Genomic DNA, 13,524 nt, shown 5'->3' with positions numbered 1-13,524 from the left:
AGTCCACCGCAAGGCTCCGTCTCTCTCTCCCCCCTCCCTCTCTCTCTTTCTTAAAATGACATTGGTCTGCCTCGGAACATGATAACAGATAAGCCTCTCTGCGCTGCGCGTTGTCGGGCTATCCGCGATGCCGACAACTTGAAAGCAAAATAAACAGGCGTAATTAGGTCTCTCCCCCCCCCGTCCCCAAAAAAAAAAAAAAATATATATATATATATATATTTATTTATATATATAAAAAAGGGGGTCGCAGTGGATCCTGGTCCGCGCGCGCCCAAGAGGAATAACAAGAGGAGAGAATTGTGTGGCGCGCATGCAAAGGCTCCGACGCACCTCGTAGATCTTGACGAAAGTCTTCAAGTGCAGGCAAAGTGAGCATGTATGTGCACGGTTTGATACGAGCTAGCCTTGGATTTGTGGGCTTCTGCCTGGTCGCCTTTGTCCAACAATCCGCTTCGGGAAGTAAAAGCAGCCAAGGTAAGTTTTCACCTCCCTCCACTTATTATCAAAGTGCAGCCGCTGTGGGCAATTTTGTTCCGCTTTGTTTGCGTTGCCAAACTGCAATGTTGTCCTTTTCAACAAACGCGTTGGTTGCATTGCTTCATGACGGCGTTGAACCGCTCTCCCGCAGAGCTGCTGAGCACTAAAAAAGTGCACAAAGTCGTGGGACTGTGTTTGAGAACCACTTCCAAGCGTTTCATTGAGAAGTGTTGAGTGAAAGCAATCGAATCCCCACATTTTGCCCTCACGACAAGTCGTCAGGGGGCACTCGAATGAAGCTCGCTGTCCTTCCTTCCAGTGCTTGACTTTGATCTTGAACAGTTAGGTTTCATAGGCCAAGCCTGCAGGTACCGGTGGCAAGGCGGGCGAGCGGGAGACCATTCGTCACAGTCCAGACAAGTATTTGACACCTGGCTGTAACGCACACACGCGGGACCCTGTGAGTGTCAGACACTGCAGCTACAGTGCCGAGCTGCCCCGCCGCCTGCCCTCTTGCTCTCTCGTCCTGTGAGAAACGCTCCAGAGCACACAAGCGGCCCAGCCTCAATCCCCTCGATTCCCGACACCTTGCGGGAACAAGCGAGGCACAGTATTCCGCGGTGATCCCGTTGCCGCCTGCATGGCCCCCCTCGTCACTTCACGTTCCCACAATACGAAATGCCAAGCCGGGTCTGCCAGGAGTATTTGCATGCAAAGAAAGACACATAATGGTTTGTGTGCGAGCGCTGATTGTGGGCTGGTGATGTTTCACACACACAAAAAGACATCTCTCGCGCTGTCAAGGCAAAAAAAAAAAAAAAAAAAAAAAAAAAAAAAAAAGGGGGTTGGGGGGGGGGGGTGACTATTTTGCTCCCTGGGTGGTCTGCCCCCCACTTGTGGGAAAACTCAATATTTACATTTTGCAATTAGAACTACTTTCTGTCACTTTATTTTCCACCTCATCAATTACACGCTTCCTTGTAGAATGGAATACGGCCGTACGAGTGTCGGTGTGCAGTGGCGTGCACCTGTTTGTTGGTCACCAGTGAGCAGGCGCTCAATAGGCCACTTCCTGAGAAGAGAGCCGCACCGTATTGTGACAATATTTGCGCCACAACCGGGAAGAAACATAATGCTTGACATCGGTGCCAGTGACGAGTCGACGAGACAGAAAACGTCTTTGAAAAAAAAATGCACAAATTGTCAGCTCAACACTTATTCGAGGCAGATGTGTCTTTGTCTTTCATCAATGTCAGACTAATCGTGGCACTCAGACATAAGTCATTATTCCCCAGAAGCACAGTGGAATGAGGGAGGGAGGACTTGAGGGTGTGATGGAGAGGATGACAAAGAGGAGGAGGAGAATGGCGGAGAAACCGGAGCGAGTGTGCCGAGGCTGAGAGAGGAACAGCCACATGGCGGCAAAGAGGAATGAAGGCAAGAGGAGCGCTATAGACGTCATGGCAAATCACTTTCCTTCCAACACACAGTCAAGAGCTCTTCGCTAATGCGGCGGCACCAAGGCAACGGTTGGTGCGGGCCTGACATGTTGCTGCGCTTGGCTGTGTTGGTGTAACCTCTGCTCCAGGGCCTGGGGGTCTAAAGACACAGGGCCGCCAGAGAGGGGAGGAAGGCCACATCTAGGTCCAGTCGCACTGTGGGAACCGGGAAGCCTTGGCAATATGAGACCCGAGTGACGGGGCTGCTTACCTAGAGATGCTTGCCTACCGCACTCCTCTCTGGAGAGGAGAGAGCCCCCACCCACCCCCGACATTCACTCAGCCCTTTCCTTTTGCACCAAACTCTTGCTTTGTTTGCTTTGTCTTCGCTCCGTTTCCTTTGCATTTAATGAAGTGGCGGTGCTGGTGAAAGCCAGCAGTACACACACACACACACACATACACACACACACCACCAACCAAGCCACTTTTAGTTTGGCATATTAAAAAGGGTTGGGATTAAGCACCTTTTGACACTATGATCACAGCTGTAAACCCACTTTTGTTAAGTGATAAAGTACAAATATTTGTGTTTGGAAATGTAAATGTGGAAATGAAGAAAACCACAGACGCCCTGATTCCAACAAGCAAGACAGTTCAGTTTGTTGAGAAGGGTACTAAAATGCACAATTTGATCTGTGATCTTTGATCTTGGCATCCTTTCTTGGGCTAACAACCACTGGAGTATGGCACCTAAAAGGCAGAGCTAGAAGCATAGTCAACAGATTAGTCAAGGGAGAATTGGTCCCTTATAACAAGAAGAGCACACTTTTTCACCAAAAGAGGCTCGACTTCTTGTAATAAATAGTCTCGCCCTCCCACCTACATACCCTGTCCCTTTGGCCTTGAACTTCATAGTGCTGTCAAACAGAAACTAGAAAGAAACAGACAGAGAGCGGGGCATAAGTGGGCACGATAGGAAAAAGATTTGTCTTCTCCTCTCATCATCGTTGTGCTTTGTGCAGTAGCCAGCCAGTGACGCTCCTGTGGAGGTGTTGGCTGAGTTGTTTGACTTTCTCCCTGAAAGGCAAGCGTGCACCTTTTGAAAATAAGACAATGCAAAAAGTCTGGCTGCCAAGTTGAGCAAGGACATGTGGCCTTAAAATTAAAGTCTTGGTTTTTCTTTCACTGCAAAAATCGAATTTGAATTGATTTCTGGGATTTGTTTTAAATGTGTCCTGCAGCCAAACACAATCCTATGTATTAAAAGTAAAAGTTGTTCCGGTGCGAGGGGAATAAATGCCCCCTTTGAATTCTGAAATTACTGAATTATTTTGTTGAACCAAAATTAATTCCATACAATATTAACTTGTTGCTGAACATAAAATAAATAATTCAAATTGTACCTGCCCGTATAACACTCATGTACCGTAAATGTATGGTATCTGCTATATTTGACATGTTATTGAGGTAGAAAATAAGAATTTATTCTCCTCTCCACTGAAAACTGAAGAGCCACTTGTAGCACATACAGTATCGGGTCTTCAATATGAAGATAAATGCCTGCTTTCCCACTGTGTAAATGAGCACTGTGTCTTTGGCAATATGCAGTACGATTGTCTTTGTGATGGTCTTCCACCAGCGTCCTTTCTTGTCTGCTTCCTCGAGGGAATTTTCTGGTAAAATAATAATAACAAAAAAAAATCCCCCTGACTCATAAAGTCAAAGAAAACAATGAAATCAATTCGTCGCCCAGCCCTACAGCCAAAATAGCTGCTGGAAAATGACAGCTTTCCTCATTTGGATTCTTCTTTTTTTTTTTTTTTTTTTTATCGGGAACTTTATTTCTCCCCATGCTATTAACGCACACCATAATCTGCCAAATTAAACCAGATGTGTGTGTAACCTGTACATACACTTCATCCCAGACAAAGTGCTCTGTTGTGACAGGAAGCTCGTCTCAGTCTTGGTCTATGTCTGCCTCTGTGTGCAGGGCAGGCAAACCGCGCCCGAGACGGGCTGCGCCTCATGGCAGTCCTCGGTCACTCGCCGATGACGAATGGGCCGACGGGATCATTTTGGCGTCACTTTACTCACTCGGCACACACACACTCACCAAGCATCTGCCTGTCAAGTGGCGTGCCAATAGCACTGTACGTGTTGTTTACACTTTACGCCGATCTGATCGGTGTGATCGGTATCGGCCGATAAAAATGCTAATTATCGGATTATAATTATACATAATTCGCCAATCCAATCAATGACGTCATCGATCGGCTCCGTACAAGACTTTTAACTCTGCGTCTTCGTCGCGTATGAATCCAAAAGCTAGTTTATTTTTAGCCTTGTCACGTGTCTTGTGGCGCAGTACTGTAACTATCTGACGGCCAATAAAGTTTTTTCAATCTTGTCGGTGAAAATACACGACGTCGGTGTGGGACTATTTTGCGGTCTCTCAGACAAGTTATTTGCAGTCTGTGCACAACTGAAGTACGTGGTGGGGAACGTCATCTAAATGGTTCAACACAACACATTTGATCGGGCACCTGAAGAATGTACATGAGGAGCATGCCGCAACGCAGCGTGGGGGGGGGGGGAGGAAAAGCCGAACGGACGCAAACTCTGGACAACACCCGTCCATATAGCTGGGACAGTGAGAAAGTTAGAGTAAGCATGTCATTAATATTATTTATTCAAGTAATTTAATTTAAATAAAATAATTTAATTACAGTAAGTTAGCACCCATTATTTCTGTCATGTTGTAATGTTGATTTTAACTAAAGTTATGTCAGTGGCCAATCCTTGTATGCCCCCTAGAGGTCATTGATGTTTTAACTTTTGTCTAAAATGCAAGAGAATAAATTTGAAGATACAGTACTCAGTATGTATCCATGCATCCATCTTCTACCGCTTATCCGAGGTCGGGTCACGGGGGCAGTAGCTTTAGCAGGGACGCCCAGACTTCCCTTTCCCCAGCCACTTCATCCATCTCTTCTGGGGGGATGCCAAGGCGTTCCCACGCCAGCCGAAGGATGTAGTCTCTCCAGCGTGTCCTGAGTCATCACCGGGTTCTACTCCCGGTGGGACGTGCCCGGAACACCTCACCAGGGAAGCGTCAGGGAGGCATCGGAATCAGATGCCCCAGCCACCTCATCTGTCTCGTCTCGATGTGGAGGAGCAGCGTCTCTAGTCTGAGATCCTCCCGGATGACCGAGCTTCTCACCCTATCTCTAAGGGAGAGCCCGGACACCCTGCGGCGGAAACTCATTTTGGCCGCTTGTATAGGGGATCTTGTTCTTTCGGTCACGACCCACAGCTCGTGACCATAGGTGAGGGTAGGAACGTAGATCGACCGGTAAATCGAGACCTTCGCCTTTCGGCTTAGCTCCTTCTTCACCACAACGGATCGATACAAAGTCCGCATCACTGCAGACGCTGCACCGATCCGCCTGTCGATCTCCCGTTCCATTCTTCCCTCACTCGTGAACAAGACCCCGAGATACTTGAACTCCTCCACTTGGGGCAGGATCTCATCCCTGACCTGGAGAGGGCATTGCCCCCCCCCCCCCCCCCCCCCCCTTTTCCGACTGAGGACCTTGGTCTCAGATTTGGAGGTGCTGATTCTCATCCCAGCCGCTTCACACTCGGCTGCGAACTGCTCCAATGAGAGTTGGAGGTCACGGCTTGATGAAGCCAACAGAACCACATCATCTGCAAAAAGCAGAGATGCGATACTGAGGCCACCAAACCGGACCCCCTCTACGCCTCGGCTGCGCCGAGAAATTCTGTCCATAAAAGTTATGAACAGAATCGGTGACAAAGGGCAGCCTTGGCGGAGTCCAACCCTCACCGGAAACCAGTCCGACTTACTGCCGGATATGCGGACCAAACTCTGACTCCGGTCGTACAGTACTCAGTATACAGTAAACAAGTATATACAATAAATGAACAAGTCCTACAGTACACAAGTATATACGTGTCCATGTGTCATGTAAATAGACACATTGCTCCATCTTGTGATCGGATCGGTGATCGCTTATCGTTTTTTTTAAACTTGGTGATCGGTGATCGGCCCCAAAAATCCGGATCATGCAAAGCCTAGTGTTGTTACACAGCAGCCGAGAGAGCACAGAGATGATTTTCTTGCCGTTACTTGAGTGGCGAAAACACTCGATAACAGTTCTGTGCAAGAGAGATGCAGTATGATTGGCAGCAAAACTTTGATCTGTGAGTGTGTGCTGAGGGCAAGCGAGAATGTACGGCAGCGATGAGTGATTGCAGACTGGATATAAATGATTGCACTTCACAGGCACAAGCGCTTTCACTTCCACAAATGAGGCTCCTTTATGGAGAAGACTTTTCTGATACCGTGGCTTCAGTGAATTGTGTAGTGTGAGGAATGAGCTCCATGTTTGCAAGCACACGTCACATCTGAGCCCAGTGAGACCCACCAGGCTTTTGTTGTGTCGCTCACTTTTTTCGTGACTCTTGGAATATATAACAAAGACATTTTCCACTTTGCAAACAAGGGTTAAAGATGCTTTCCCGAAGCTATCGGACTTTTACAGTTTAATGGAAAATGCACATTTAATGTAATGAATCCCTCTGTGTAATAACCATTTTTTTGTATAATTAGCTGCCTATTAAATGTAAGATCTAGCACAGCAGGTCCGCGGTGTATATGCACAGCAAAACTTTCAGGGTTACACCTTTTGGAGGTGATTTTTAACACCCAAAGTATAATTTTAACATTTAACACTTTTTCAGATTTAAATGGTGTCCAGAATAGGGGTTATTTCACAGAGTAGATCACGTGGTGTTTGATTAACTCTTCAGAGATGTATTTAATTAAGCACCACCTTTGCACCTGCACTTCTTCAGTTTGAGAGAGACGCCATTTTCCTACTCCTGTATTTTCACATGGTAAATTAAGCTCACACTTACAAAAACAATTATGAATCGATGCGGTGAACTGCAGTAATATGAGTAGAATATATGTTGTAACAACGGTGAAAGCCTTGCTACTCCCAGCATGCTTTGCGGTGCTCATTTGTAAATATATATACAAATGGGGAAAAAAGAAGCAATGTTTCGCTGCAACTATAGTCCACCCCCAAACATTGCTTTTTTTCATTGCTTTGTTTGTGCCAGCATTGTAATAAGCATGTGTTGAGTCGGTGTTTTTCTTTAGTGAAACCATGACTGTGTGCTGTATGATAAATAATGACCTTTCTGGCCATGTTCACTGCATAACCTATGTTTCCTGGCGACTTACAAGCTGTTTAAGTATTCTTGGCCCCAGAAAATTTAAAATAGCTAAAATGTATTACTGCTATTACATTACATTAGACATACTAAATATTCTTATACACACATATGTATACCTGTGTGTGTGTGTGTGTGTGTGTGTGTATATATATATATATATATACATATATACACATATATATATATCACATATATATATATATATATATCAATCAATATCAAACATATGAACTAAAATGCAATGTGTGTGGAACTGACCGAATTGACTTAATATTTATTAATTAAATTATTAGCTAAAAGTTCAATATAGCATTGTTAAAATTGTTATTTGGGACAGTTTTATCACGTCAAATGGTTTATTTAGGGCTGGAACTCAGCATTTTGTCACGAAAAGTAACTTCACACTGCACCGGTGATTTTTAATGGATGGAACCAAATGCTATAAAACGTTGATTCCTTACCCAGCAATGAGACAAGGTTAGTGTTTGTGATACTGCGAGACAACGTTTATGTGAATTTGATCCCAATTCATTGTGATGTAAAGTTGCTACGGTGAAGTTTTAGCTCAATGTTAAGCTTTTTTTTCGGTCATCGGCTCTTACGTTGGTTTGAAGACTAAAATAAACACTAAACACTATCAGTGCAGAAGTGCAACCAACCGTTTACCTTTTTAGCTGTCTCAATGTTGGCATGGACGTATTTTATTGTTTCACTCACCCAATTGACTGAGCGTTGACGTCATTGAAGCTCCACGCGGCGTAGGCTGAGGCTCGGAGCGCGTCGGACTTCTACGCATCGTGAAAGCCTCCTTTGCACAATATAATCTTAATCCAAGTGTTGCACTGAGGCGATGGGTCATTAATTTTAACAAAGTAAAGACACACTTTTGTTCGCAGTCGTTGGGCGCAAGCATGTCTTTGTGCGTGTTCTTCTTCATTGATTTCCACCGCTTCTTCGTTGGTTTTCGCCACTTCTTCTTCGGGGCCGGCGGACTAGGCATCGAAACTGGGAACGAAAATATTTAAATTTGAACGATTCCGGGATAACTGGAAGGCTACTCCTGGTTCCAATCGGTTCTCGATTCTCGATGCCCAACCCTAACTAACAATGTTGTTAAGTAACAGTTTCATAGTGTTAATAATTTTAACTCTGCCCTTATGGTGTCAATATTTTACACAATCAGAGTTGTTAAATAACACTCTTATAGTGTTAATAATGTTAATTCATCGAAAATGGTGACTATCTTACAGTAGCAGTCATTTAGTAACGCCCTCACCGTGTTGATAATGTTATCATCGAAAATGGTGACAATATTTTACACTATGGAAGTTGTTTAATAACTCCGTCACAGTGTTGATAATGTTAACGCTTTTAAAATTGTTGATTTAACTCTGAACCAGTGGTTGTCATATAAACTCCGGGCAAGCGTTGATTTTAACTCCGGGAGTGTAAAATTTGTTTTTCAAATTTGCTGTGTATTAATTTCACCTTAGATTAACAGTTTCCACATCATGTTGATGGTACACTGGCTTGTAATAGGTCAAATGGTGCATCTATCATTTCCATGGTGAACTCAGATCGCCTACTTTGTTGGTGTAGACTGTTGAAGGACCAGAAAGGAGACCTCGTGATGCGTCAGCAACTGAGTCACTGCAACAGTGCTTACATTACTCTTCAAGGTTTAGTAAAAACTTTGCTGCTCAATAAAATGACTCGACATTGATTATTGCCAGACATGACATCATAACATAGTTCTGTTGGTGTGGAGCCCATGCATTCATTGGCTCGACCCCAATTCTTTCAGCTTGAAATTGGTTCGATATTGAATGTTCAATGAACAACACCAATGTAAATGAACTGAACAATAACATAAAATATAAAGACTTGCAGAGGAGCGTTTACACATGCCATACGATAATTGAAATAATTCAAACTAATAGAGGACAATGCTTTCTGTTCTTGAGCTTTTTAGATGCCAATTTCTGTCTAAAACCTCAGCTATTTTGTCAATAAATGCACATATAAATTTATTGTGCATTACCACATGGGTTAAACTAAGGTATTCACAGCTAAATAGGGAGCCTGGAAGCAAAAAAACAAACAAACAAAACTATTTTAAATAACATTATTCCCGAGTGGTGGTTTAGGATGATATACCAAATGATATATATGAAATCTCTGCACATTCATTCATATTCAGCAAAATCTATTATTTAAGATGACGGTGGATGTTGTCCGGTCACTGTTCAATTATGTCATCTCTTTATCTCCAGAGGTTGATTGATAATGCCATTATGTCTTGTAATTAAGATGTAAATGTTTTATTTTAACCAAATATTGTTCAGAAACAATATTTGGTTAAACTTAAATATAACACCGACGTGTTATTGTTGACATTTTAACATCCAACTGCATGTTTTTGAACAGTCTTGCCACACAATTAACTTAAATATAGCCTGTAACACAAGGAATTTCTATGATGTGTCATTTCAATCTGAGTACAAATAGGATGCCATGTTACCGCTGCATGTTCACAAAATAAAGTGACCATAAAGAAATACAAGACTGCTTGACTGCTTCTTAAGAATACAACAACATATAACACAAAACTTACAGGTCAACTGAATTGATTCTTTATCACACCATCGCTTACTTTTCTTCATTTGACGCGCCACCCTGGAGTGGGCGACACTGTTTGAGAAATTCAGTGCTTGCCCATCAGCTTGCCTCCGCAACTTGCCTCGTTCTCACATCATCCTTTTTGCAGAGCATAATTTGCAGTCAGCTAACAAAGTGTTGTCATCTACAGTATGTTTAACCGAAAATTATCTCCACATGCTGACATGGACCCTATACCACCTGGCCAGAAAGTACATGTCAGGCAAGTAAAGTGGTATCGCTAACAAAGTATGGCAGCATTTTAATTTATTATTATTATTATTTTTTTTTTTCCTCCCCCAAGTACGAGTCCAGTATTTGCACCAATACCGGATTATGTAAATCCCGAGTGAGTGAGTGAGCACATTTTATATTGCACATTTCACAAAAAGCATACAAGAATTGCTTTAATAGTTGTGTACTGTTTATATAAAATAGAGTAACAATTTATACCAAAAAAACACAAATCATAAAAGTCAAATAAAAATAACAAATAAAAGCAAATCAAAACATTCTAGTCTCCTTGAATGCCTGCCTAAATGTTTTTTTTTTTTTTTTTTTTTTTTAGCTCATTGCAAAAGAAAGTATATTCCACAATTTGGGGGTAATTGACTGCAAGACTCTTATCACCTTTAGTTTTTGAATGTGTGTGAGGGACACTCATTAAGTAAAAGACAGCAGACTGCAAGTGACCTAACGGGACGATAAAAGGACGTTAAATCCACCAAGTATGGAGGAGCCTGACTATTGAGGGCTCTGTGAGTGACTATTAAAGTTTTGTACTGCATCCTCAAATGAACAGGGAGCCAGTGCAAGGACGACAGGGACTGGCGTCAGTGAGGGAAGGAGCGAGTCCAGAAACTAGTCATACTAGCTTGTTTGTTTGTTGAGCTTTAATCTGAACAAGATGTTCCAAATGAGGCCTGGGATGCATCTCTGCACTGTGGCATTGTGGTTGGAATGACAAAAGTCACTCCCCTGCTTCCATCGTCTTCTTCTCGCCCTGTCAGTGGCCTTTGTCCTGCGTGCAGATGCGGTGGTGTGCTGACAGCATCCCCGTTGGTGTCGGGGGAGGATGGAGGTGGTGTTGACGGCTCTCTGTCCCCTCCAGTCTGAAACTCACCTCCAAAACACCCCCGCCCCTCCAAACCCATGAGCGCTTACTGAAGAATCAGTGTGTTGCTCCTAAGCCAGCTGTAGCAGATCATTAATCCTCTAAAAGCCCCCTCCTCCCGCCTCCCTCCACCGCAGAGCCCGCATTTGTTTTTTCTGTTACTCACTGATAGGACATGTTGAGGAGCTCTAAGAAATATGAGTGGGGCTGTCATCTTTGTAGGTCCTCTTCATCTTCTTTCTCCTGTGACTTATTGGGCTGAATAATGGAGCCAGGTCGCTCTTTGAGCGTTGAGTGGGGGGTGGCGAGGGAGTCAGTGAGGGACGTCATTAGGCGAGTCTGTAGTGGTCAGTGATGTTTGAGGGGGTTGGGGTCACAGAGAGCCTTGTTTACAGACTGTGCGTGTTTACATTCCTGACGGCGAGCGCCAATTTTACTGTTGGAAGTGCAATGAAACGCTTTTATTTTGCGGATTAATGGAAAATCCAAGCCAATATATCGAGTAGTCCACATGAAAAAAAACAAAAACTGTTATTTATTCGGTGGGTTCTTATCAGTTCATTCGAGGCACTGGGGTGGGGGGTGTCCTCAATGGACAGAGGCATGGGAAAGAAGCCGACCCACCCAGGTTATATCTATACTCTGTATCAGTAGCAGGCGGTGCATTTCGGACCTGGGCGTTCAGTGGGGACTTAGAGTTTGCAGTTTCCCCCCAAAAAAACATCAACACTTTTTGTCATACATGTTCAAACTGTCTCTAAGACCTGACAGTAGAGCATTATTAAAATTATCTTTTCACAAATCATCCCTCTCTGGTCTCATCTAATACCTCTCACTACATTTTAATTATCATTTTAAAACTTGCGACTATTATAGTTTATTGGCTGGAATATTTAACTTTACTTTTATTTAAAAGTTTAAAAGAAGGAATTGGACAGCTCTCTACATCAAATCAAGGCTAAACATAAATAACGGTGACCCACTGTCGGAGGGTGGTGCCCTATACGCAGGGCTGGCCCTAGCCAATGTGGCGCCCTAGGTGAGATTTTATATGGGGGACAGGGAGAAGGAAGTCTGGGCTGCTTAAGATGCTGCCCCGTGACTTGACCTCGAATAAGCGGAGGAAAATTGATGGATGGATAAAGCACTGTGGCTGGTGATGAATAAAACAAATTCTTAAAAATTAGACTTGCCTAATAATTCTGCACACTGTGTAAAATACATTACATACTTACCAGATAGGCTTATTATGTATAGATAAAATCCACCTCCTTTGAATTGCTCCTGCCTGTAAACTAGTCGTAGCGTTAATGCAAACGCCAACCAGCAACTGTGTCAGACGACCTATCCTCACAACATTCACTTTTTCCTGAAAAGTATGCCTTGAAAATGACTTTTTAATCATGTCTGACAGTCGTCCCACTAGGTTTGATCAACGACTCGAAAAAATGACAACGACACTATACACCTTAGCAAAGACAGCGAGTGACGTCGGCGGTGGTGAATCTGAAATCTGAAAAAAACACAGCCATGACTTGTACGCCAGCACTCTGGATTCTGAAGACCCTTAGCAGATTACATTTTGACACAGCAACACATACCTGTAGAAGCCGAAATCTGGTTGGACAGGTACACAGGACTGGAAGCTGGGCAGCCAAGCCACACGCTATGGATTGAAGATAATAGATTGTTGGAAATAGATTAATACAATTTCATGTAAGTGGTAACCGTAGGTCAGTGCTTCTGATAGTCACACCTGTATTCTCATTAATCTATTGTACAAGGTTAATGATGTAGACCTAGGCTCGGGAGAAGAGGTGACGCAGCAAATGAAAGATGACCGACATATTATTGTATTATTCTAATGTTCACTGTGAATGGGATCATTTTATTTGAACTTTCATGAGTAATTAATGATTCAGTTCATAAAGTGTAATACAACATAGCACTGAAATGATTAATCACTCAGTTCTTAAATGAATATTAACATATACATAAATAATATAGATAATCGATAATAATAAAGACAAAATCACTTATAAGCAAAAATATCAAAAATTGAGTTTTCACATATTATGTTACATATACTAATAACAGTTTTCTGATCTAAATTGCAACTCTGCGTTAAGAAGTATTCAAAATTCCAACAGTTAAGCTGAAAATAGTCTGACACGTGACTTTCTTATTATAAATTTTACCATTTGTAGGAAACCATAACAGTTGAGTCTTAAATGCAACATTTCTCCTGTTTTTTGAATGTTCCATTATAGAAAGTGACTGTGGAGAAGCACCATAAAACGATACCTCCCTGTCAACTGATGTTTGTTAATTGTTTTGTCTCGCAGGTTTTAAATGAGCTGCCTCTTCAGTCACTTCCAGGCCGCCGAACCTTTCATTTCAAAAGTCCGCTTCACAAGTCACACAGAGAAGCATTCACTTTATAACTGACCTTGACAGGAAACAACTAAAAATATCACACTTTTGCTGTAATTGCTATGTTGCCATCGTTACAGTTGGCACCGTAGCTGGCTAAAGTGACCGCCACTGAATGTAATTGCTGTGTGC

The 13,524-nt window shown here is 43.0% G+C and overlaps 1 protein-coding gene across 1 annotated transcript in view; it reads left to right on the top strand.

Moving 5' to 3' along the window:
• The first annotated feature begins 61 nt into the window (after positions 1-61).
• The window catches only part of LOC133409579 (signal peptide, CUB and EGF-like domain-containing protein 3), a 138,141-nt gene continuing 124,678 nt past the window's right edge, over positions 62-13,524 (top strand). The window contains 1 exon segment of the mRNA XM_061689797.1: positions 62-477. Coding sequence (XP_061545781.1) covers positions 378-477 — 100 coding nt within the window. The 5' untranslated portion in view covers positions 62-377.

The sequence above is a fragment of the Phycodurus eques genome, chromosome 1, assembly GCF_024500275.1.
Source record: "Phycodurus eques isolate BA_2022a chromosome 1, UOR_Pequ_1.1, whole genome shotgun sequence".
Classification (NCBI taxonomy): Eukaryota; Metazoa; Chordata; class Actinopteri; order Syngnathiformes; family Syngnathidae; genus Phycodurus; species Phycodurus eques.
Note: the sequence above shows the minus strand (reverse complement) of the source record. Positions and strands in the feature narration are given on the sequence as shown.